The following is a 22,581-nucleotide window of genomic DNA, read 5'->3' as shown; positions in this document are numbered from 1 at the left end:
GGTATTGGGATACAGCCGAGGACGATTCAGTCCTCGGCGTGTCTGAGGTCTCACTAAAAGAAAGGGCAAAAACGGTACAGGAACAGTTTGAAAAAAGAATCTAAAATATCTAGGTCAATAAAGAGGAAGACTCTGGATAGAATAAACGGCTAAGGACAAAAGAAAAGCTGCCATTACTGCCATTCAACACTTTGCACTTGGCAGGACCATACGCCTCAGTTTTTACAACCACCCCCAACCACTCTGGGTAGGGGCTGATGGGACAAGTATCAGTCCTGGAAAGTAGAACCCACACGTGGACGCTGGATAAGGGATATAGGCTAATATAAAAGAGAAAGAAAGCAAGCCAAGGAGGAGGCTGGGAAAAATGGCCAGAATCCAGAGCCTCCCAGCTCGCCTTTAGGGGAAACACTCCTAGGGCGAAAACGACTTAACCATGTATGAACACCACGAAAAACCCACCGTCCGGTGACTAAGGCCTAGCCTTTCAAACCCACACTCTACAAATGATATTGTTTGGGCCTTTTTACGTGCGAGCCCAATATCGTTTTGGGTCGTTTCCAAATCGTGTCCTTACAATTGGCGCCGTCTGTGGGAAGGCTTGTGTGTTGGCATAGGGGGTAGGTCGAGAGAGTTCCCTTGTCATTTCTAAACAGTTGGTTATAGAGTTCTAGTGTAAAGTTCCGCTAGGGGCTATGGTTCTTGATTAGGGGCTGCGTTTGGTAGCGTCAATCGCATGGATGAGAAAACTGAGTTTTGGACAGAACTAAGGCATTGCATGGTCCTCGGACTCAAGCCTATGAGGAAACCAACTACTTGGATGAGAAAACTGAGTTTTGGACAGAACCAAGGCATTGCATGGTCCTCAGACTCAAGCCTATGGGGAAACCAACTACTTGGATGAGAAAACTGAGTTTTGGACAGAATCAAGGCATTGCATGGTCCTCGGACTCAAATCTATGGGGAAACCAACTACTTGGATGAGAAAACTGAGTTTTGGAAGAAAAACTGAATTTTGTAAGGTCGGTTACTTAACAAAAATTTTAAGTTACTCAATCCTCGGCTCAAATACCATAAAAGGTTAAAGCTGTTAAAGTTGTTAAGAAGATGGTGAAACGCCCTACCATTCGGCAACCTAGAGGGGCTGTTCATTTTGGGGGTTGTAGGTCTTCGGATGATTACTTCCTACACCGCACCGAGCATTCAGTTGTCGTCTCTGCTATTTTGGGGTAATTATTGTTTTCGCAGGTCGGCATTGTTGTGCCAAACAATTCTATTAAAGTCGCAATAACATCTTTTCCTTAGCAAGAATGTTGATCCTAATTTTCCTTAGTTCAAGTCTGTATTATTGTGCCGAACGGCGCTCGTAAGTTCATAATAGCGCCTTTTTTCTTTGATAAGGGTTTTCGGCCCTAAGTATTGTGCTCTAAGGTCGGCGGTATTGTGCCAGGCCGCCTTAATAAGTTCACATAATGTTGCTTTCCTTTTCTTCTTAATAGGGGTTTCAACCCTAAGTGTCACTAATTCGATTCAGTAGTATTAAGTCGGATAGTGTCTATAAACACAGAGTAAGATCTTTTTATTAGTTGGGATTTCGGTCTTAGACATCGGTCAAAGTGTAAAAATAAAAAGAATTCACAAGATAGTATATCTATTCACGGCATAACCATTTCAGAAATGAAGAGATAAAGTGTGTAAAATAAAGCAATAACAACTTTTATTGATATAAAGAGATATTACAACGTACAAAGAAGGGCTTAAACAAAGCCTATACAGAAAGTGGATTACAAGAATAGTAAAAGGAAAACAACAACAATATAACAAATAAACGGTCAAATGTCTTCTTAAACTGGCCTCCGGAGTCCTTCCAAACTCTGCCCCAGTAGCGCCCATATTGGGAGGAGGACCTTCTTCAGAAGAAGATGGAGGAGATGAAGAGAAAGAAGGAGGAGAAGAAGAGGAAGAAGGAAAAACGCTAGGATGGATCTGGCGGTGGAAAGAAGAAGAAAGAGAGGCAAAAGGAGGCACCAGTGAAGGAAGAGAGGAAGAAGCAGGGATACTTTGTCCCTACGTCAGTCCTAACTCCTAATATGTTGGTGCCATGTTAGTTATGCTCATAAGAGAGCGGCTGGTACTGATAATGGGTGATCCCAGCTCAGCCGCACCAAAAGTTTGACGTGACGAGCCCCTGCTTCGGATTTTGACTGAAAGGAGGATGCGAAACGTCTTGAGTCTCTCCCGTCCCTGTCCTGACCGAGGCATTTTGAGCTTCGCAAGAACGTAGCATTTCTGGGAAGGGTATGGTCCCTTCATTCCCATTCCTATTTTTAGACTTATCACAATTCAAGGTGTAAGCAAGCGGGTAAGGGAAACTCTGGGGGAGGCCAAGAATTTTCAGACTTCAGAAGGGTTGAAAGGGCTCTGTGTAAGAGAGATAACCTCTTACTTTCCTTCTTATACGAAGAGCAAAATGGGAGGCATTCAATCTATTCATGTTTCCAAGAAAAACGGCAAACGAGAATATACCCTTTCCACTTCCCTGCGCCGTCAATAACCGTCGAATTTAAAGGGTCTCATAAAGGAAAATCATTAAAGGCGCGTTTTGGGTAATTAAATGGCAGGAACGCATTACGAGTGAAATCAGAGGAATGTCTCGCAGCCTGGTATGTTCCCTGGGTAGATAAAGAGACACCAGCATTAATGAAAGACAGAGTTAAAGCGAGCTGTAATAAAGGCTTGGCATTACCAAAATCCTCCTCTCCAACCAAAAGTTCGGACAGCAGGATTTTGAGGGGCTATTGTGGGGCCCAATGATTTGAGGCCCTGGCCCATTTTATTCGTTGGGGTCCAAGGCCCGAGCCGAGGAAGGTTATAGCCCAGGCTCGGTAATACAAGTACAAAATGATCTTGGGATACAGCCGAGGACGATTCAGTCCTCGGCGTGTCCGAGGTCTCACTAAAAGAAAGGGCAAAAACGGTACAGGAACAGTTTGGAAAAAGAATCTAAAATATCTAGGTCAATAAAGAGGAAGACTCTGGATAGAATAAACGGCTAAGGACAAAAGAAAAGCTGCCATTACTGCCATTCAACACTCTGCACTTGGCAGGACCATACGCCTCAGTTTTCACAACCACCCCCAACCACTCTGGGTAAGGGCTGATGGGACAAGTATCAGTCCTGGAAAGTAGAACCCACATGTGGACGCTGGATAAGGGATATAGGCTAATATAAAAGAGAAAGAAAGCAAGCCAAGGAGGAGGCTGGGAAAAATGGCCAGAATCCAGAGCCTCCCAGCCCGCCTCCAAGGAAAAGACTCCTAGGGCGAAAACGACTTAACCATGTATGAACACCATGAAAAACCCACCGTCCGGTGACCAAGGCCTAGCCTTTCAAATCCACGCTCTACAAATGATATTGTTTGGGCCTTTTTACGTGCGAGCCCAATATCATTTTGGGTCGTTTCCAAATCATGTCCTTACAGAAAATAAATCCGATTGACACGAAATTTGACATGTATGTTAAGAAAATTAAAATCATTTAATCCAACTGTTAGATTTTCAAAATATATAATCATATTAATTTTTTTTTAGTAGGAATTGTAGCCAAGCTTATAACCAAACATTGTCCTTTCTTTTTATGTTCTTCCCTTTTAAAACTATTTTGGACTTATGTACCAACCTGTTAAAATCTTATGTTGGGTACCAGAGTTGCAATTGATAAGGACATTTCCAAAATTGACAGAGATGAAAGATAGGTATCTGCATGGATAAAGACTAATTAAATATTTAACCAAAAAAAAAGACTAATTAAATAAAATAAAATAAATGAAAACTGGTGCTGGCCGGTAAGTGTGTTTTATTGACATGACATTGAAAATTTGGACCTATTTTCTTTTATGCGAATCTGAAATTGTGGTGGACTCAGATTACATTAAGTTTATGATTTGGATTGATTGTGAACCTCATGACAGTCAAAATAATAAGACAAAGTTTGGTTATAAATTTTGCACTAGAAAAAAAATTAACATGATTATATAGTTTAAAAATCTAACCATTGAATTAGTTTATGTTCTTTTAACTCACGTATCAAATTTCATGCCAATCGGATGTTATTTACTATTCGATCTATAAACTTATTTTTTTACGCATAATATTAAACTATAAAAACTTGAAATTTAATATTTAATGATGATATAACTATTGATCTTTAATTTTCTAGAAATTTTGTAAGCCTGAAATATATAAGAAGAAAATGTAATCCAACAGTGGATTAGTCAAAATTCGCATCCAATAAAAAAAAAAAATATTAAGTGGACTTGTAGACTTAGTACCCGTTTGGATACTGATGATTTGCTTCAGCATTTACGTTTTGGCTTTTTTTTTTTAGAAGCGCGTTTCAACAACTATTCTGCTTTTCCAGTGGGTCCCATGCATTGTTCATGGGACCCACAAACTTCTTTTTTTCAATAAAACTTTCATTAAAAATGAGTCACGACACTATTCACACATTAAAAAATTATTTTGTTACAGTATTTTTAGTTTTCAGTTTTCAGCAAAATAGGCGGTATTCAAATACATCGTTGAGCTACAAACAAGTCTGCAGCCAAACTTTGTCCAAATAGCAACCATCAGAATATGCTTGTCATTAGCTAAGTTCTAGCACTCTGTTTGCCATCACAAAGATTCATAAGGGCTGTGTATCTTCTTAAAGTGCATAATGAGTAATAAGGAACTGCGGGAAAGAATGGTAAAGAGAAAAAGCATAATGAAGCATTGAAAATTTGAAACAGCTTTTTTTTAAAAACTGTATGTAAAAACCAAGAATATAGAAAGCAATCCCTCCTTGGCAACATTTTCAAGGTTATAGCATTTGATTTGTGAGTATGTAAGGGGTATTTGGTAATGATTTTCTACTTGTGAGATCCACAAACATACCAAGCCATATGATCATCTCTTAAAATGGATTTTCTTAGTATCTGGTTCAATTGCATATACTATCCAAATGTTTTTGCAAATTAATCTCCCACTTACGTAAAAATGTACATTCCCAGAAGTCAGAAGTGTGAATTGGCAGATTGTTCATTAACCTAATAAGCTAGTTATTGAGATGTCTTCAAATATCTAGATTCTGGACTAGGGAACTAAAAAAAATGTTTAGTTCAAATGTTCAATCTGTACAAAAGACTTGAATTCTAACTTCAAGAGAAGTTGATTTACATATTGTGCCAGCTAACATAGTTTCCAAAATAATATATAAATATTAAAATTATGGAACATTCAATATGAGAAATTAAAGTCCAAGACAAGGAAACTGAGTGTTAAGAGTTAACATTTATTTGCATATGCTTATATCACTTTCTTTAAGACAACGCATAATTCAGAAACTGAGTAAGCCCTTCTCCTTTAAGCTTTAAATCATGTCTTTGAGACTTACCTCCAAAGGAATGAAGTTAATACCCAAGCTTCTTGCTTTCTCCTGGGATACCTTGAATATCGGCACAGGTGGCTTGTCATCTTCAGGTCAGCCATGAAAAAGACACAATTTACTATTCTTCAAACTTTGTGATGTATAGAAAAATTTGATGCATGAAGTGGATAATGGAACACATTGTCATCATCAAGAGAGGCAAATTTGTAAACAAAAAAAATTTATCCTTTTTTTGTTTCTTTCTATACGGACAGTTGAATCATAATCGTAACCCCTTTGAGAACATTAAACATTACTACTTACAAAAAAAGAACATTAGACATTACTGAAAAACATCGTTCTATATGCATGTCCTTGCATACACTCCCAAAAATTGCAAGTGTACAAACGATTTTATGATAACTTGTGTCTTCACTTTTTCTGCAACACAGTTGCAAAATACACAAATTAAAAAGATATCCGACAATCTCAAGCATTCTATTCAAAAACATATTGACGGATTATATCACAGAAGAAAAATATTCCTTTGACCAGAATGCTACTCTTACAGACAATGTACCATTGAATGACAGGTTTGCAGTGCCTTGAAATAAATTTCAGGCTTTAGACATCAAAGCTGGCAGCTGCAAACCAATTGAATCCCAAGAGGGGGGAACTACTTCAGGTTTCTGTTTCAGGGGTCAAAACGTCTTAGAATCTACGTTACATCACAAGTTACAGAAACCATTCAAAGAAGCAAATATTGTGCTCTCACTGACCTCATAGCTCCTGGAAATCATATCATAATCCTAGTGACATTACCAAATTGATGAATCTAATTAGAGCCTCATGTCATATCTTAGGTAGGCTCAGTTACAAGAATACCTTTTCACCACACAGCACTATCCATGGTAAATAGTAGTTCAACCATGGGCTAATCTACTCATTGTTGCCTTCCTCTGCCCTTGGGTCAATATTCATCACTAGTTTTCTATGTACAATCCCAAACTGTGTTGTCTTTCTTCAGCTTTCCTCAGACAGCTTAAAGTTATTTCACAGATTTTTGCTTCAACCATTCTAAACCTCAATGGAAATATGGCCAACTCCTGTAGTTTTCATTCTCCAGCATCAACAGAAACTATGTAAATATAGTGCCTAATCTATGAGACATGTTGTAATATCCAGTTTTATACTTAAAGTCCCTGGCACGATTCTCTTCTAACAAATTAATGAAGAAGTTCTAACTATTCCTAATAACATGCGTCTACCACGATCAAAGTACCCATGCTACTTTTTCCTGTAATGAGTCAGAATTATTATCATATAAACTAAAAAAAAACTTCAATGTTACCGGGGTATTTGACAGCTAAAGAATGTTGGAGGGAAATCGAAAAAGATCTAGAAAAATGGTTGGGCATGGCTTCTTTCTAATCTGTTGCTTGATGAGAACAGCTTGTCAGATATAAAGAGAACCAGTAAATCAAAAACAAGCAACATAACCTCGCAGGGAACAGTAAAACATGCAAACTGAACCTAGTTGCCTCTGTCTATGGCACCAAAGAGGAACATTCCATACCATGTAAGTAACATAACTCACTTTTAGGTTGGGAACAAAGCAGGGAAAAGTTCACCCAATATCTTGAGTCTCAGAATGGGGTGTAACTCTTCCAACTAAACAATATCGGCCACTAGCAGATGGAGTCTCAAATGCTTGAATATGTGCATTTGCCACGTCTCTAATATCAACAAAGATTATACAATTTAAATATCTGCTAAAAAGCACATTGTTGAGCACTGTATTTGAGACAAGTTATTTCTATCCACGGAATATAGGATAATCCTGATCTATGTATTTCAGGCGGGGCACTTTGCAGGTCAAAATGGTTGAATTCAGGTGCATTCTCAAAAAATCAGGTGTGATTTCACCTTTTTTTTTTTCTTTATAATTGATTTACATTCCATATTATTAGAACTAGATTTCAGTAATGAATAGGGGAAAAAATGGTAGCATAAGGTATCCCAAGAAATAAACCTTTTATCATAACAAAATATCAGGAACATACGAACATTTACCTAGCTCGACTATTGATACAGTTATTGTTCATTCAAACAACCAAACCAGAAAGTTAGAATATTAGATCCAAGGTTCCTAGTATTAGAGAAAATTTTCCAGCACTTACAATTTATAGCCCTCTATCAATACTTATTATGCTTAGAACATATGCTACCTTATTAGATAAGGCAGTTCAAACACCAAAAGAACTAATTCTGTACTTTTTGTTGTCTTTCTGAGATTGAGCAAAACAGATACTTGAACATTTAAAAGTCATGTAGTAGAATAGAAAATACACAATATCCTTATGGGTTGCAAAGAGTACCATTTATGAGATTCAGAATTGTGTCCACACTGAATGTAGTAGTTGACTGTAAGAGAGGACCAATAACAGGCCCTGGATTCATTGTTATCATGTCAATCCCATTCTCTTTAGCAAATTTCCAAGCAGCCTCCTCAGCGAAGGTTTTTGAGAGCATATACCAAAGCTGAAACCAAAAAAAAATAAAAATAAAAAAAAACTTTAAATGAGAGAGATTCTTCCAGGGTTAAGTTCAGGACCAAAAACAATGCATTATCTATTATATTCTATTTAAAAAGTTGTTTAATATTATCATGAGAATGTGAATCTATCCAACTTCACTGCAATGACTAACTGTATCATGTAGATCTTTTTAAAATGTATCTAAAACAGTCAAGATCCTATAAGAATTCTACCATATCCGCAATGTAAACGAAGGACTACAAGAATGATTTTTGTCAGTTAGTAGTATTCATACATATGAACAAACATCCAATTAAAGTGTTTAAATTTAAATATAAGAGTTTCTATACAGGATAAATATAGCAAGGGATACTAAGAATTCAGGGAGTAGAACTATGCACACCTTTGATTCCTCACAAGTAACTGGATCAGAAAACCAAGTTTCATCCAAAATCACATCAGGGGTAAGAGGTTTTCTGCTGCACATGATTGCAACAATTGAAGACGTTACAATAACTCTCTTGATAGAAGAAAATTTTGAACATGATTTAAGAACATTAAGCGTTCCCTTCACTGCTGGATCAATCAACTCTGCCTGAAACATGGGAAAAAGTGGAAAATTAAGCAATCAAAACTAATCCCATTTAACTTTTCAAACAGTTTTGGTTGCCACCACCTTGGAATGAGAATTTTGTAAGTATGAAACCATTGTGACCTTTGCCTCTACACACTATCTATCAACACTAGGAGAGTAAACCATACCATATAACTTGTCGTTTTTGGAGCTTTTTTATTTAGCACACTACTCAGTATTAAGGCTTGGCAATTCTTCTCTCCAAAGTCAACTCTAGTTGCTCAATTTGGCTTTCACTTTTTACCCCCAAACTCTATTTGCTTCAATAAAATCAACATCACAACCTTTGAAATGTTGGCCAAGGCACGTGCACAAAGTAAGAATCACAGATTACTAAATCAAGTAATCATGCATGTTACTCTAAGTTGTTGTAAATTGATTCAAGCAACATGGAGCATCAACCGGACAAAAAGAAGCAAGAATGTGAATATCACCATATTTACAGCAAAATTGGAACAATATATTAACTGATTGAGTTTACTTCAAGGAAAAAAAAAACGCTATAAGATGAACCTGTGGGTCACTGGCTGCAAGAAAAACAGGTGACGCTGTATGAAATACACCTACACATTCATCAACTACAGAATCAAATGATCCTTCTTCCAGTAAATTTGCCTTGAACAACTTAAGTCTCTCCTTTGCTCCATCAAGTGCAAGTAAGTGGTATGTTTTCTTTGGATCATCTATGGAATATACAAACATAACTAGTGAATTATGAAAGTTCAACAACGACACTTTCAAGTAATATACATATACAAACATTGATTTTTTTTCCTTCAACATCCAAAGTGGTTAATCAAGATGAATAATACCCTTAGAATGAGAGTTTACACTATCTTTATCCTTTTATGCGAACTCGTGGAAAAATGATTTCTTAGTAAACATATTGTACCATACATGAAAAGAACTATAAAAAAATGCCTGACTGATTTACTTATTAGGAAAAGCAATACTGCTACTTATCACTAATCAAGCATAATTATTTTTCACCAGACACTTATTTGTTGGTCTATTTATAACACACAAGGCTTTTTCATGCATTTAACAAGTGGAATATGCACACTCTAAGTCCTGGAATTGCAGATTTACCATTACGGCCAATACTTGAGCATGACAGCTATATGGTGATGGGAAACAACTATTGTCTGGCATGTTATCTTTCAGTGCATTCTTATATGACAAGCTTGTAAAAACTAGAGAAATGACAAATAAAATATTTTAAGTGTTGCAACTTGCAAGGTCTCAATCCATTTCATGACATCAACCAGTGTTGGCTGGTATTAGGCCTTCAATCCACAAACAATGGTATTGTTGCAATCTACATGAAGTTGAACCTAAATTGCCTCCTGAGATAGATGTAATTGTGATGTACCTGTAGGGGCTGACTTTGGTTTAGGTCCTTTAGGACACCACTAAAAGAAGAAATCTGAAGGGTTTTTTTTTTTTTTTTTTTTTTTTTTTTTTTTTTTTTTCTAAGTATGTACTCACAGATATAACATAACAGGAATTTCTTCCTGTGGTGCACAAAGTATTGCTTTTTACTTGGGTATCAAACATCCATCAAAGGAAAAAAAACTCTAAAAGTTGGCTCTTTTGCTTAGGCATTTTTACTTTTTCTAGAAAGCAACTATATTAGATTCTTAACATTTAATTTCTTATAAAGTGAAAGTAATGATAGGGTCAAGTAAAAAAGTAAGTAATGACAGGTAATCATGTGTTTGAAACAATGGTAACTGTTGCTTGAAATTCTGAATGATGATTGCCAAAACATTCAAAGATACGTTATAATAACCCTGCCCAAGTGAGAAAGTGAAAACTTGGTGCTTTTAATGGGATTTAGTAAAAGTTTTTCTTTTCAAGCTTTTCCTTCCTACTTCAAATCTTTTTGCAATTTGGTTTCAAGAAACTACTTTTTTAATGTAGTCAAACCAATATTTTTGTCTTACTTTAACATCATAAAAAATACTTCTTTAGAACAAAAATTGAATCAGAACCTCATGGATGGCCTGAAAACCACTAGACCAATCCCTTGGTTAACCCTTGACACTGAACTTTTCTGAAACCCTTTTTTTTATATATACAAATGGAAAATAATATCCCTGATACTCTCTCCGTCCCCAAACCCCAATTTTCAAGAAACTATCATTTAAAGTACTGTTTTCAAAAATAAAAGTTACCAATTTTCAAAACTATCCCATGAATTTAAACTCAAAGGAAGGAAATAAGTAAATTGTATAGATTACTTATGAAATTGGTACTACTAGCTTAATAAAAAGGACAATATTTTATTTAGCTAAAAAAGACAACATTTTGACACATCCAAAGATAGATGTGTCAAATTGAAAAAGTTGAACCAAACCCATAATTCAAAGCATGCCAAAACAGTGTTGGATGCAACTGGAACTGAAAGAAACCAAATTTGAGAGAGAAAGAGAGAGAGAGAGTGTGTATACTGAATTGGGTCACGAACGGTGGCTTTGACAGTGTATCCACGTTGGAGCAAGAGCTTGACCAACCATGAAGCTATGTAACCGGAGGCTCTAGTTACACTCACCACATTCTCTGTTCCATTCATTATTTCTCTCTTCCCGGTCTTTTTTTGCAATTTAACACCATTTTGCTAACAATTTCATTAGTTAGCATGTTTTAGAAACTATTTAGGAAACTAAACTGTGGAAAATTGAGTCTAAGGCACTCGATTTTTGCAAATCTCAAACAATTTTTACAATTAATACCAAAATCCAATTGAAAGAGAGAGAAACCATAATCTTGACATGGAAGCACCTATATCCCCTAGGATAGGACTAGAAAATGTATCGTTGGAGAGATTTAGGAATTCAATCTCACCAACTAGAAAAGGAATAAGTCCTTCAAAGAGGTTGGAACTCAAATCAATGAATGCATTGAGAGCTACATTTATGATCCGTTTGGATTGACGGGGAGGGAGTGTGAGTAGAGTAGAGTAAAGTAGATTTAGTACAAAATTAACTTATTTTTAGTCAACTCTACTCTACTCCCCTCCTTCCACCCTCCATCCAAATAGGCCATTAATGGACTTGGTAGCTGGCCATGTAGTAGTTGATTGAAAGAAACATTTAGCAGTGCTAAATTAGAAATAGTTTCCCAAAACCAGCTGGGGATGGAACCTGAAATGCAAGCATATGAGAAGTCTAGAGGCTTGAGCTTCTTCTGTGATTTAAGCCAAGCTGGAATTGAAGTACCCAAATGACAATCACCCATACAAAGATCCTGGAGTTGGAATGGAGGGACCCAAGTGTAAATATTTCAGCTTAGTTAGCTTTGAAAAATGTGATTCTGTGAGAATTCCTGTCAATTTTTTAGAAGAAACATCGAAATTGACCAACTCAGAATCCCATTAAGAAGGTTACAGGCTAGATCAAGATCAACCAGATTTTCAAGCTGACCCAACCAATTTGGTAATGTACCACACAATTGATTAGATGGCAATGCCAAGTATTTCAGACTAGACAGTGGGCTTCTAGAGAAGGCAGTTTTCATTTTTTCGTTTTTTTCCTTTTTTTGATATATCATTTGACAAAATTTTAGTACATTAAAATAATTAATGCATTGAGTTGGGAAAAAAAAATTAAAACATTTGCTCTAAGTGTAATTCACTTGACGAAGTTTCAAAGATTAAAATTTTAGTTGTGAAAAGGTTGATGAGGGTGGTTTAGCTTCATGTTAGATGATTTGTGTTACATATTGAAATATTTTTATAAAAATTACATTATTTCATTTTAAATATTGATTAATTGCTCATTTGAGTGAATTAATCAGTTTTTCTTTTACTAAAATTGGTAAATTCTAACTTAGTGCAAAAATTACAATATTTTATCCATAGAAGACTCTCTAAAAGTTTTGAGTGTAGTTATGATATGTTTTTGCGTTAGAATCAATTTCCCTCTCATTTGCATGTATTTGGTTCTCAAAGAAAAAAAAAACATTTCGGCTTTCTTTTAGAAATCAGTTACTTTATCATTAATAGCATTAGTATTCATGCATGACTTTCCCTTATGAGGTGGCAGACTTTATAAACGTTAGTGGCCAATAAAAGTGTATGATATAACATGAAGAAGTTTCAAAGATTAAATTTGACGAAGTTTACTATTCAATTATAATTCAACTTTAACTTTACTAGGTATAATTCATACATATGCAATTATTAATGCGTACCCTTGGTGTAGGTTTCAGTCAGCTCAATTGGTAAAATCTTTGATGGTTGTATAAGAGATCTGGGGTTCAATCTCTGCCTACATAAAAAACTGATTTATGTCTTGATCTGATAATAAAAGAGCTATCATCAAAAACGGACTCCATAGATTGAAACTCTTTAAAAAAAAAAGGTACCCTTGCTGTAATAGTCATTTTACAAATATAAGTACTTATAGGGTGTGAGAGGCAATGATCAGGGTTCAAGAATCAAATGTCCAAGTAGGAGCTTCACATACATGTACATTTAGATTAAGATAGAGTAAAAAATTATTTCAAATTATCATTCCCATTAATCATGAATTTTTAGGTGGGATTCTTTAGCCTATATATGCAGCCAACATGCCTGGCTATATATATGGTGGTGACGATCAAATTTCTTACAAGTGCCATTTTTATGTAAAGAAAACTCCAAGACTCTCTACATACTAGTTTAGTACAAAAATTTAGTCAAAATTTTACTTTCATGAAAATAATTTATCCTTCTATATATTATATTTTTTTTTATAAGAAAAGTATCATTTCAAGAGCATATTCATTTTACAAAACACATTACATTAGATTATATATTTTACACTACGTTTCATTAATATTGTAGAGTTAAGGGTCCAGAATCATACATTGGGCATTGGGTTTTGTCTGAAGACGTTGGGTGATCCGAGGAGGAACAAATAGGTATTAGGAATTCCAATTTAAAGTCTTACGAGTAAGGAACGAATGGAAGGTGGTCCGAGGAGAAGCTCCTTGCTCCTCCTTTGATATGATGAATGTAGTTCAAGTATGTACTCCATTAATTAGAGTGACACTCCATGAAGCTCCAATGACAAGGACATGTCTCATAAACATATGAGAAAGCAGGAAACCCAAAAATATCTAAGGGAAAGTTGCTACCATCGCATTAAATGCACTGCAGCTATTTATCTGGCCGCATTTATGTGGAGAAAACCTCTTAACAGTGCTGCCTTGACTACCACAACTCACAGGAGGCCAGAGAGAGTGTCTGGTGGGACGGATACTCAAGTAGGGGCTTAGATAATCGACAAATGTAAGACCAAGATAATTCAAAGAGAGTTATATAATGGGAGAGACCCTTCATAAGTGGGGGGGGGGGGGAGAATACGGTAGTAACCTAAATTATCTTTGTATTCAACTGTGATCAATCCATAGAAGGGTGACCTCCTTGGACTAAAAGTCCCCTTACATCAGAACCTCTTATTTGTGTTTGATTGTTATTTAATTCAGTACTAACTGTTGTCCAACCCATTAGGGCCTAGTTCTTTGACCCACTCTCTACAAATTTATTGTGCTGGGCTCATTTGGTCAAAATCCCACACATCTTGGACTTGGTTACCAAAAAGGTGTCTCTACAAATATCATTTTTTAAAATTTTTTATTATTTCTTTTTCTCCACACACAACAATTATCATCAACCTTCTTCCTTTATCCTTGAGATATGTATAGAAAGAATAAAAAAATTTTAAGGTTACTTTTTAAGGTTTAATATGTTTTTTTGTTTTTTTGTTTTTTTTTTTAACTACGAGTTTCAAGTGGGAACTTGAGTCTTCCATGGAGAAAACTCAATTAACCATTCCATGAGTTTTGCTTCCTTCCTTAACTTACTTGCCAGATTAGTAGCAAGTGGGAGCATGCTTTGTTTATTATCACAAGGAGGCTAAGGAGAGCTAGTCCTGGTCTATTATTATTATTCTACATCACAAAAATCAGTCAATCTATTTTTGTCCACTTCAGTCCATTTTGTCTAGCTTGGTCTATTCAATATTTGTTCTGCTCCATTTCGATGCACTTATCTTAGAATAGACAAAGACATGTTTAGGATACGACTTAAGAGTACTTATTATAAATCCGACTTTATTAAAAAATATAGATCTTAAACTCATTCCAACTTCTGTTATAAAGTAATCATAAAGAGTGGACGTTATATGTTAAAACTCTCTAAAATAAAAGTATTAAAAAAATTACTTATTGTTAAGTTCTAAAATACTTTGAATTGCTCACTTATCACTTCTTTATAGTATATACTTTTATTCTCTAAAATAAATTTGTACAAAACTAAACATATTTTATTGTAGAAAATTCTTAGATACCAATCATTATCCACCTTTAATTAATTATTTGGTTCTGGTTTTTCAAATAATTTTTTTTTTTTTAAGTTACAACTTTATAATAATTTTCATTCTATTCCATAGATATGTGAACAACGACCAAAAACGACAAGCAAATCTGAAAAAAGAAAAAAAAAATGACAAACTAATCAAACTCTAAATGACAAACTCTTAAAACTGGAAAAATTACACTTTACCACCCTAAATTATATATTAGATTACACTTTGTACCCTAAACTATTCAAATGCATGCTTTGCACCTTAAACTATGAACCTTATTACACTTTGCACCCTGATATTAGTTTTACTGTTAAGTTAAACAAAAATTAATAGTATATGACTTACACATTATTTTTGCTTAAGTGACACAATGTTTAAAGACCAAAATACCCTTTCACAATCAATTAAAAACTTTTTTTTTATTTTTTTTTCAGACCTTTGTCTCTCTTGCGTGTGTACAGGTAAAGATACAATTTTTTGGTGTTTTGTTTTTTCTTCTTATCGGACTGCACCTTTGAATGGCTTTTTCCAAAGTTAGCACCACCACACGTTAACTGTTATCACCACCACCATATGTTGTTGCAGCCGTTGAAGTTCTTACAGCAGTAGAACTTGCAGCAATAGTTTGGAGTTCTTAAGCCTTCTACCCAAGAATTTTTAGCAATTCTTGCTCCTCCAGCCCAAGAATTTCAGCAGTTCTCGCACCTCTAGCCCAAGAATTTGGGGACAAATTGAAGACACAACATTCAATACAACAATTCAAACAAAAAATGCTATTCTATACAATATTTCACAAACAATCATTGTTTCCTCCGTAAAAACAAAAACCCAGTCATAATTAACAATTTCAAAAAGCTACAAAACAGTAAAGTAAAGCTCTACCTACTAGTCCCAACCCACCTTTCGTCAATAATATGCCCAGCCAGACCCATCAAAAATCTCAACCATTATAAATAACATCATACATCAACCAATGCCCACAACACACATGCAATGAGTGAGACTTGAGAAAACACTTCTTCTTGCCCAAAAGACACAGAGACTGAGTTAGGGTTTCAATTTGGGATAAAAATTGGTGGATCTTTTTGGGTTTCAATTTGGAATTTACAGTTTCTTTTGTGAAAAGTGAGAGAGTGATTGAAAAAGCTACAGTTTAGGGCTTTCGTTGAGGTGGTGGAGAGCAGTGGTGTCGCAGTGGCAAAGCCAAAGATATTTTTGATTGGGGGATTTAGGATTACAGACTTACAGAGTTTTGATTTGGGGAAAGTGAGAGCTGAATTTGACACACGCGAGAGAGATAACGAGTCGGGAAAAAAACCTTTTGTTTTTAATTGTTTTTGAAAATGGTGTTTTGGTCTTTAACATGAGTAAAAATCATATGCAAGTAACGTGCTATTCATTTTTGTTTAACTTAACAGTAAAACTAATGTTGGGGTGCAAAGTGTAACAAAGGTCATAATTAAGGGTGTAAAGTGTGCATTTGAATAGTTTAAGGTGCAAAGTATAATCCAGTGTATAGGTTAAAGTGGTAAAGTATAATTACCCCCCTAAAACCCCTTTCTTTCAATTTTTTTTTGCAAAATAACATAATTTTGCTATTAATTTCGTTGGTTAGCAAAGTTTTTAAACTATTTAAGATACTAACATCTCAAGTCTCTTAGATGTGTTTGTTTGGAGGTGAAATAGAGTAAATAAAATACTTTTGAGAGAAAAAAAAAAAAAAAACTTTTTTGAAATATGTTTGGTTGGGTGGGGAGAAAGGAGAATAAATGGTGGGGTCCGAGTATCTTCTCCCTAAGCCCACCAAAAAGTTCTCTTCAAAATAGAGAGAAAATGTTTGGACAAAAAACTCCCATCTGATAACTTTTTTTTTTTTTTTTTTTTTTGAGAGTCCTCTCTACTAACATGTTAGGTCCTCTTCACGGTCTCTTTGTGGGTCACAATGAAGAAGAAACAACAAAGGCTCCAGAAAGATCAAACCACGAAGACTAAACCCAAACAACGAAGATCAAATCCAAACCGCAAAGATCAAATCCAATGTCTCATTTTTGATTGAGTGAAACTTGATTTATAAGTTGTGTAGCTAAATATTTCCAAAAGCATTACAGTTTATAAATCTTAATACAATGGGAGCATTCAAGCCCAACAAACACCGGTCAAGATGAGCAATACACAATTTATTTGTACTTATTAGCATCACTTCCCTTTTAATAACATAATTCAAATAGTGATGATGCCGTTCTCCTTAAAGCTTTCAACAGTGTCCCTAACACTCACTTCCCAAGGAATGAAGTTAATACCCAAACTTTTGGCCTTGTCTTGGGATATCTTGTATAATGGCTGCAAAGGCTTGTCATCTTCACTTCTGCCAAAAATGAAAGATAAAATTGACTCTTCTTCAACTTTTGTGATGTGTAAGAACAATTACTATGGGTGACAAAAGCAAATTCTTAAAAGAAGAATTTATTTGACGAAAGAAAATTATTAATTGAACTAATCATTTAGTTAAATGAAGCATGTATTTCACTTGAGTCATACTTGTCAGTTACAAAATGGCACCAATAAGGGACATTCAATATCAGGCAAATAAATAACTCACTTTTCAGGAAGCTGCAAACTAGGGTAAAATTTGCGCAATATCTTGAAAACTTCCGAATAGTGTGTAACTCCTCCAACTATACAATATCTCCCACTAGCAGCAGGATTCTCAAATGCCTGAATATGTGCATTTGCAACATCTCTAATATCAACAAGCATGTATATTCCATTAGGGAATATTTGAGTTCCTACACAAACGAAGGAGTGAACAAGTTAATCAATAGCATTATATGGAATGATGTAGCTAGAGAGAGTAAATTTCAATAGGCCAAATATGGTTAAACACACAATTTTCATTTGATCAGTTGACCATTTTATCAAAAAAATATGCTTGGAGATCATTGTTGAAACAGTTCACCTTATATAGCAAGTATACCCTGCATTCAGCAGATGCTGATTATCGTCCTCAGATTGTACAAGATATATATAAGTTATAAAGCATATTCTCAAGCTGTGTACGTTGAGATAGAAGCTTTTTTTATCCATGGAACATAGGTTGAACCACAACCTATACATTTTAGGTGGCATTAGTGGGCTTGGCACTTGCAAATCAAGGTCAAATTTAAAACCTCCTTGTTTTCAAATGAACTCTAAGTAAAAGAGAAATTTTTACATTCCATGTTAAGAGAACTAGAATTAAGTAAAGCCTTGTGTGAGAAAGAGGACAAGTAATTTCTGGAGAAGGAGTCAGTCTCATAAAACGGTCACTTATCACTCAAAATACCTAGTAAGTTCTAATGTTAGATCAATGCTCATAGACTCAATAGTATTCTAAAAAGTTGTAGCACTCACAATTTACTGGAATAGGCCTATATACACCTATCATACTTCATCCACTAAACCAGTTATGACTTTAATTTGTCATATGATATGCTAATCATACTTGAATATTTAGAATTTATGTAGAAAGAAACACAATACACGTAGTCCTCATTGGTTACAAAAGAGTACCATGTATGATCTTCAGAAACCCCTCAAGACTAGAAGTAAGAGTTGGCTGAATGAGTGGACCAATTACAAAGCCTGGATTTATTGTTACCAAGTCTATACCATTCTCTTTAGCAAATGTCCAAGCAGCCTCCTCAGCCAAGGTCTTTGCAATCATATACCATTGCTGAAAAAACCCCAAACTATTAAATGGGAACGTTTCTTGGTCAAAAAGGAATGAAATGTGGGACCAAAAAAAAAAAAAATGCAATATGTTTATGATTTGATTAAGATCAGCATGAAAATCTACAAAATTTACGTTTACGTTTGGAAACATCGAAATCTATAAATTCAACATATATCTGATTCTAGAACATGAAATAATTACTAGGTACTATAATTACATTAAATATATATATATATAGATATATATATCTTGAGAAAAGTATGATTACAAGAAATAGTAAAAAGAGCCTAGATGCTGACATGGATTTCTTACTGAGAAAGCAAGTTAACAAACCTTGTGATGATATTATCTAATGTTCCTCAGAAAACAGCTATACTTATAGGACTAGATATATAAAGTCAAAATATTATAGCTCTTACATTTCTACTTTCTAGTAAATCATCATCAAAACATTATCATAGATCTTTCATTAAAACTATTTTAAGATTAATGCTATATAATAGTCCTATTAAAGATACACTTATAAGGAAATACACACACCTTCAACTCCTCACAAGCAACTGGATCCGAAAACCACGTCTCGTCAATAACCACATCAGGGGTCAGTGGTTTTTTGTTGACCATAACTGCAGCAATAGAAGATGTTACAATCACCCTCTTGATAGAATGAACTTTTGCACATGATCGAAGAACGTTAAGTGTGCCCTTCACTGCTGGATCAACTAATTCTGACTGAAATATAAAAAAAGGTGAAAGTAGGTCCCATAAGAATAAATTTATGAAAAATATTGGATAAACTGAATACGTTTCATTTGACAAGTTTATCATGTAACAATATTGTTATTGTGTCACTTTGTAGAATTTCTCTAATGTCTTTGTGAATAATTTCTAGAAACAATCTAGCAATTAAATCTAAAAACAGTATTTTCAAAATTTTCCAGTTGCAACAATGTGGGGGAAACAAATGCAATTGCAGACAACAATGTTGAAAGCATGAAACATCCTGTTTCTTTGAGCTGCAGTTAGAATACAAATTGATAATTTTTTAGGAAGGCATTGACTTAGGTATCCTTCTTAGGAGTGGAGGAGTCCTTTAGCAAATAGAAGTAGTTCTTTGACAATATTTATGATCAGCCGAAAAAAAAAAAAAAAAAAAGAGAAGAATCCCCTCCAAAGTCCCTGCATTAGAGAAACCTACACTAAAAACAATTTTCTTGAATGTCCTCTCTACTTCTGGATTAAGACTTGAGAATGCTTCCCTAAAATGTTAAGTGCTTATTTTTGTTGCTCAATTTTCCCCGTTTCACTATATTGTTTTAACGTATTGAACATATAAGAATCAGATGTTGCTAAAACAGTTTAGCTGGTATGAGATCCTTAAATTACTCACCATATTGACAGAAAAATGATCACAGTGTATTGATTATACATTACACAAAGGCAATAAGTAACAATACAGGATGAACCTGTGGGTCACTGGCAGTGAGAATAACGGGGGATGCTGTGTGAAAAACACCTTGGCATCCATCAACAGCAGAATCAAAAGATCCTTCTTCTAGTAAATCTGCTTTGAAAAACTGAAGTCTTTCTTTAGCCCCATCAAGTGAAAGTAAATGCTCTGTTTTCTTTGGATCATCTGTGGAATATATATGCATAAATTCCAATTGGAAGGCTAAATTATTAGAAGCAAGGACTGCATGAAAAATAAAGGTACGAAAGAAAAATGTGAAGTTAAAAGCACTACGTGCTTGCTATGGGGAATTTCAAAACTCTGCCTTAAACAGAGACTTATGCTTGGGGTGGGGTATTTGTACAAAAGTTCTTGATAAGAGTGCTTGAGCAGGGAATTGATCAGTGGTTTGTTTTGAAGATGTTCTGTTTTCTTATGTTACAGAACTTGAGTGTGTTTGCTGTTGTTGGAGTGAGGTAGTACTCTCTCACTGATATTTGTATGTGTTTCTGGAAAGATTTAAGTTAGTCCTTTGGTTAGTGATTAGAGCTAAGCTTTGTGGTTTTGTACTTTGTTACTTGTTAATAATATATCTCATTCATAATTATTAAAAAAAATTAAAATATAAAGAATAAGTGTGCCTACAATGCAATATGATTCTGAGTTTGTGACCAAACCATGTAAAAAATCTACTATTAGATCCTATACCATTTCTTCTATGTTCATAACTTTTTTGCCATATTTTTTATCACATCTTTGATGTGATTGGGTGTGAGTGATGAATAATTTCTTTTACATGAATCTACCATTTTTTTCTACCACTCATGATTTACTATATCAGTGATGAAAGTTTCGTGTCCATAGATTGTCTCATCCTATACAAGATGAATTGTGCCGAAGCTATCATTTAGGATGACCATTCGTTTATTCAACACACAATAGTTGATATACCACCAATTGTGTGCAATTCATGTGCACAGATTCACTATGGTCACATGATAAGCAAGTTACAACTTTTCAAAAATTTAAAGACTTCCAGTGTATCATTTTTCAGAGTGGATCTATGCAGACAATTTGTTACTCACTTTTGGCCCCAAAATGAAGTGGGTGGGGTCATTTACCACAACCTATATGCATGAGTAGCTCCCATTCCAAGGAAGCAGTCCTATAATTGAATAAAGCATGATCCGCTTGTTGTGTATAAAACTTATCCAAATCAAATGAAGTATAAGTCAATTCGTTTTTTTTTTTTTTTTTTTTTTTTTTTTTAAATAATTGTATTTCATATATCAATGTCATGTCTAAGATGAGTCAGGCCATGCCTGGTTGGGTTAATACTAAGAACCAAACCATATTCAATTTCCCACTTTAGCTAAAGTCAATTACGACACAGATAACTATATTGATAGGTATGCGCATAGTTTACACATACTAGGAAAAAGAATTATCTCATTTCAAATTTTGTTCATTTCCTGGTCTCAAAATTAGATTTTGTAAATCTAGAACAAAAAAAATGCCCATTTAAAATTTTGAAATAATATAATAGTCCATACACTGATAGATAAAATAAATACTCCCTCCGTCCCACTTTGTTTGTCCTATTTGAAAAGTCAAAATTTTTAAGGGAACATCATTTATTGTCTTGTCTACCTTTTAAAAATGTATAAGTTTTCAAAACTACCCTTAAATAAATTTATCAAAAAATTAAATTAGTAAATTAATAGGGGTATAATAGGAACATTAGTAAATTAATGACTTTTATTTTTAGAAACAGGACAATATTTTGGAGCATTTTAAAATGAAATAAAGGACAAACAAAATGGAACGGATGGAGTATATAAAAAGGTTAAAATGAAAATTTCATCCTTAAATTTGATTGAAATTCATTTAATTCCTCTAACTTTGCTTTCTTTCAATTAAGTTTTTTAAATTTCAAATTTATTTAATTCAGACCTTTCATCCAATTACATTTATAAAAAAAAAAAAAATTTTGAGGTTAAATATACAATTAAAATGAAAAAAAAAAATTATCACATAAAAAATCTATATAAATATTTTTATTATTACAGATTTTTTTCGGAAAATATTTTTTAATGGAAATTTTTTAACAAAATTAATCAGAAAACTTAAAAATTCAAGTAAGATTAAAAGATTTAAATAAATTTTATTCAAACTTAGATCGTGCCATTTACAGGCTGATACAAACTGGAGAGAGAGAGAGGCACTGACTTGTATCGCGAACTGTAGCTTTTACAGTGTACCCACGTTGGAGCAGGTGCTTGACAAGCCATGATGCTATGTAACCCGAAGCTCCAGTCACACACACCACCTTCTCCTCTCCACTCATCCTCTCTCTCTCTCTCTGTCTGTATGTTTTAGTGTGTAGCTATTGACTTGGTCGCGTGTGTGTGTTTGGTGCTTTTATAGGGAGGAGTGATAGCAGGTATAGTGTTTGTCCGAGTCATGACCGAGTGATGAGTGGCCTTTT

General features: G+C 34.5%; 1 protein-coding gene, 1 long non-coding RNA gene and 1 pseudogene across 2 annotated transcripts in view; 1 reads left to right on the top strand and 2 right to left on the bottom strand.

Annotated features, from left to right (window-relative positions):
- LOC126723855 (uncharacterized) overlaps positions 1 to 19,807 on the top strand; it is a 27,632-nt gene extending 7,825 nt beyond the window's left edge. The window contains exon 2 of the long non-coding RNA XR_007654496.1: positions 19,709 to 19,807. This is a non-coding gene — a long non-coding RNA (uncharacterized LOC126723855). The remainder of the gene's footprint in view (positions 1 to 19,708) is intronic.
- Positions 1 to 22,581, bottom strand: part of LOC126723853 (phenylacetaldehyde reductase-like) — a 72,749-nt pseudogene that overhangs the window by 10,442 nt on the left and 39,726 nt on the right.
- Positions 16,962 to 22,581, bottom strand: LOC126723849 (phenylacetaldehyde reductase-like). The gene is made up of 6 exons (XM_050427769.1): positions 22,323 to 22,581; positions 20,110 to 20,279; positions 19,184 to 19,375; positions 18,481 to 18,643; positions 17,531 to 17,717; positions 16,962 to 17,296 (listed from the first exon to the last, which is right to left on the bottom strand). The coding sequence occupies exons 1-6, from the start codon at positions 22,438 to 22,440 to the stop codon at positions 17,152 to 17,154; spliced, it is 975 nt and encodes a 324-aa protein (XP_050283726.1). The 5' UTR covers positions 22,441 to 22,581; the 3' UTR covers positions 16,962 to 17,151.

This window comes from Quercus robur, chromosome 4 (assembly GCF_932294415.1).
Source record: "Quercus robur chromosome 4, dhQueRobu3.1, whole genome shotgun sequence".
NCBI classification, from domain to species: Eukaryota; Viridiplantae; Streptophyta; class Magnoliopsida; order Fagales; family Fagaceae; genus Quercus; species Quercus robur.
Note: the sequence above shows the minus strand (reverse complement) of the source record. Positions and strands in the feature narration are given on the sequence as shown.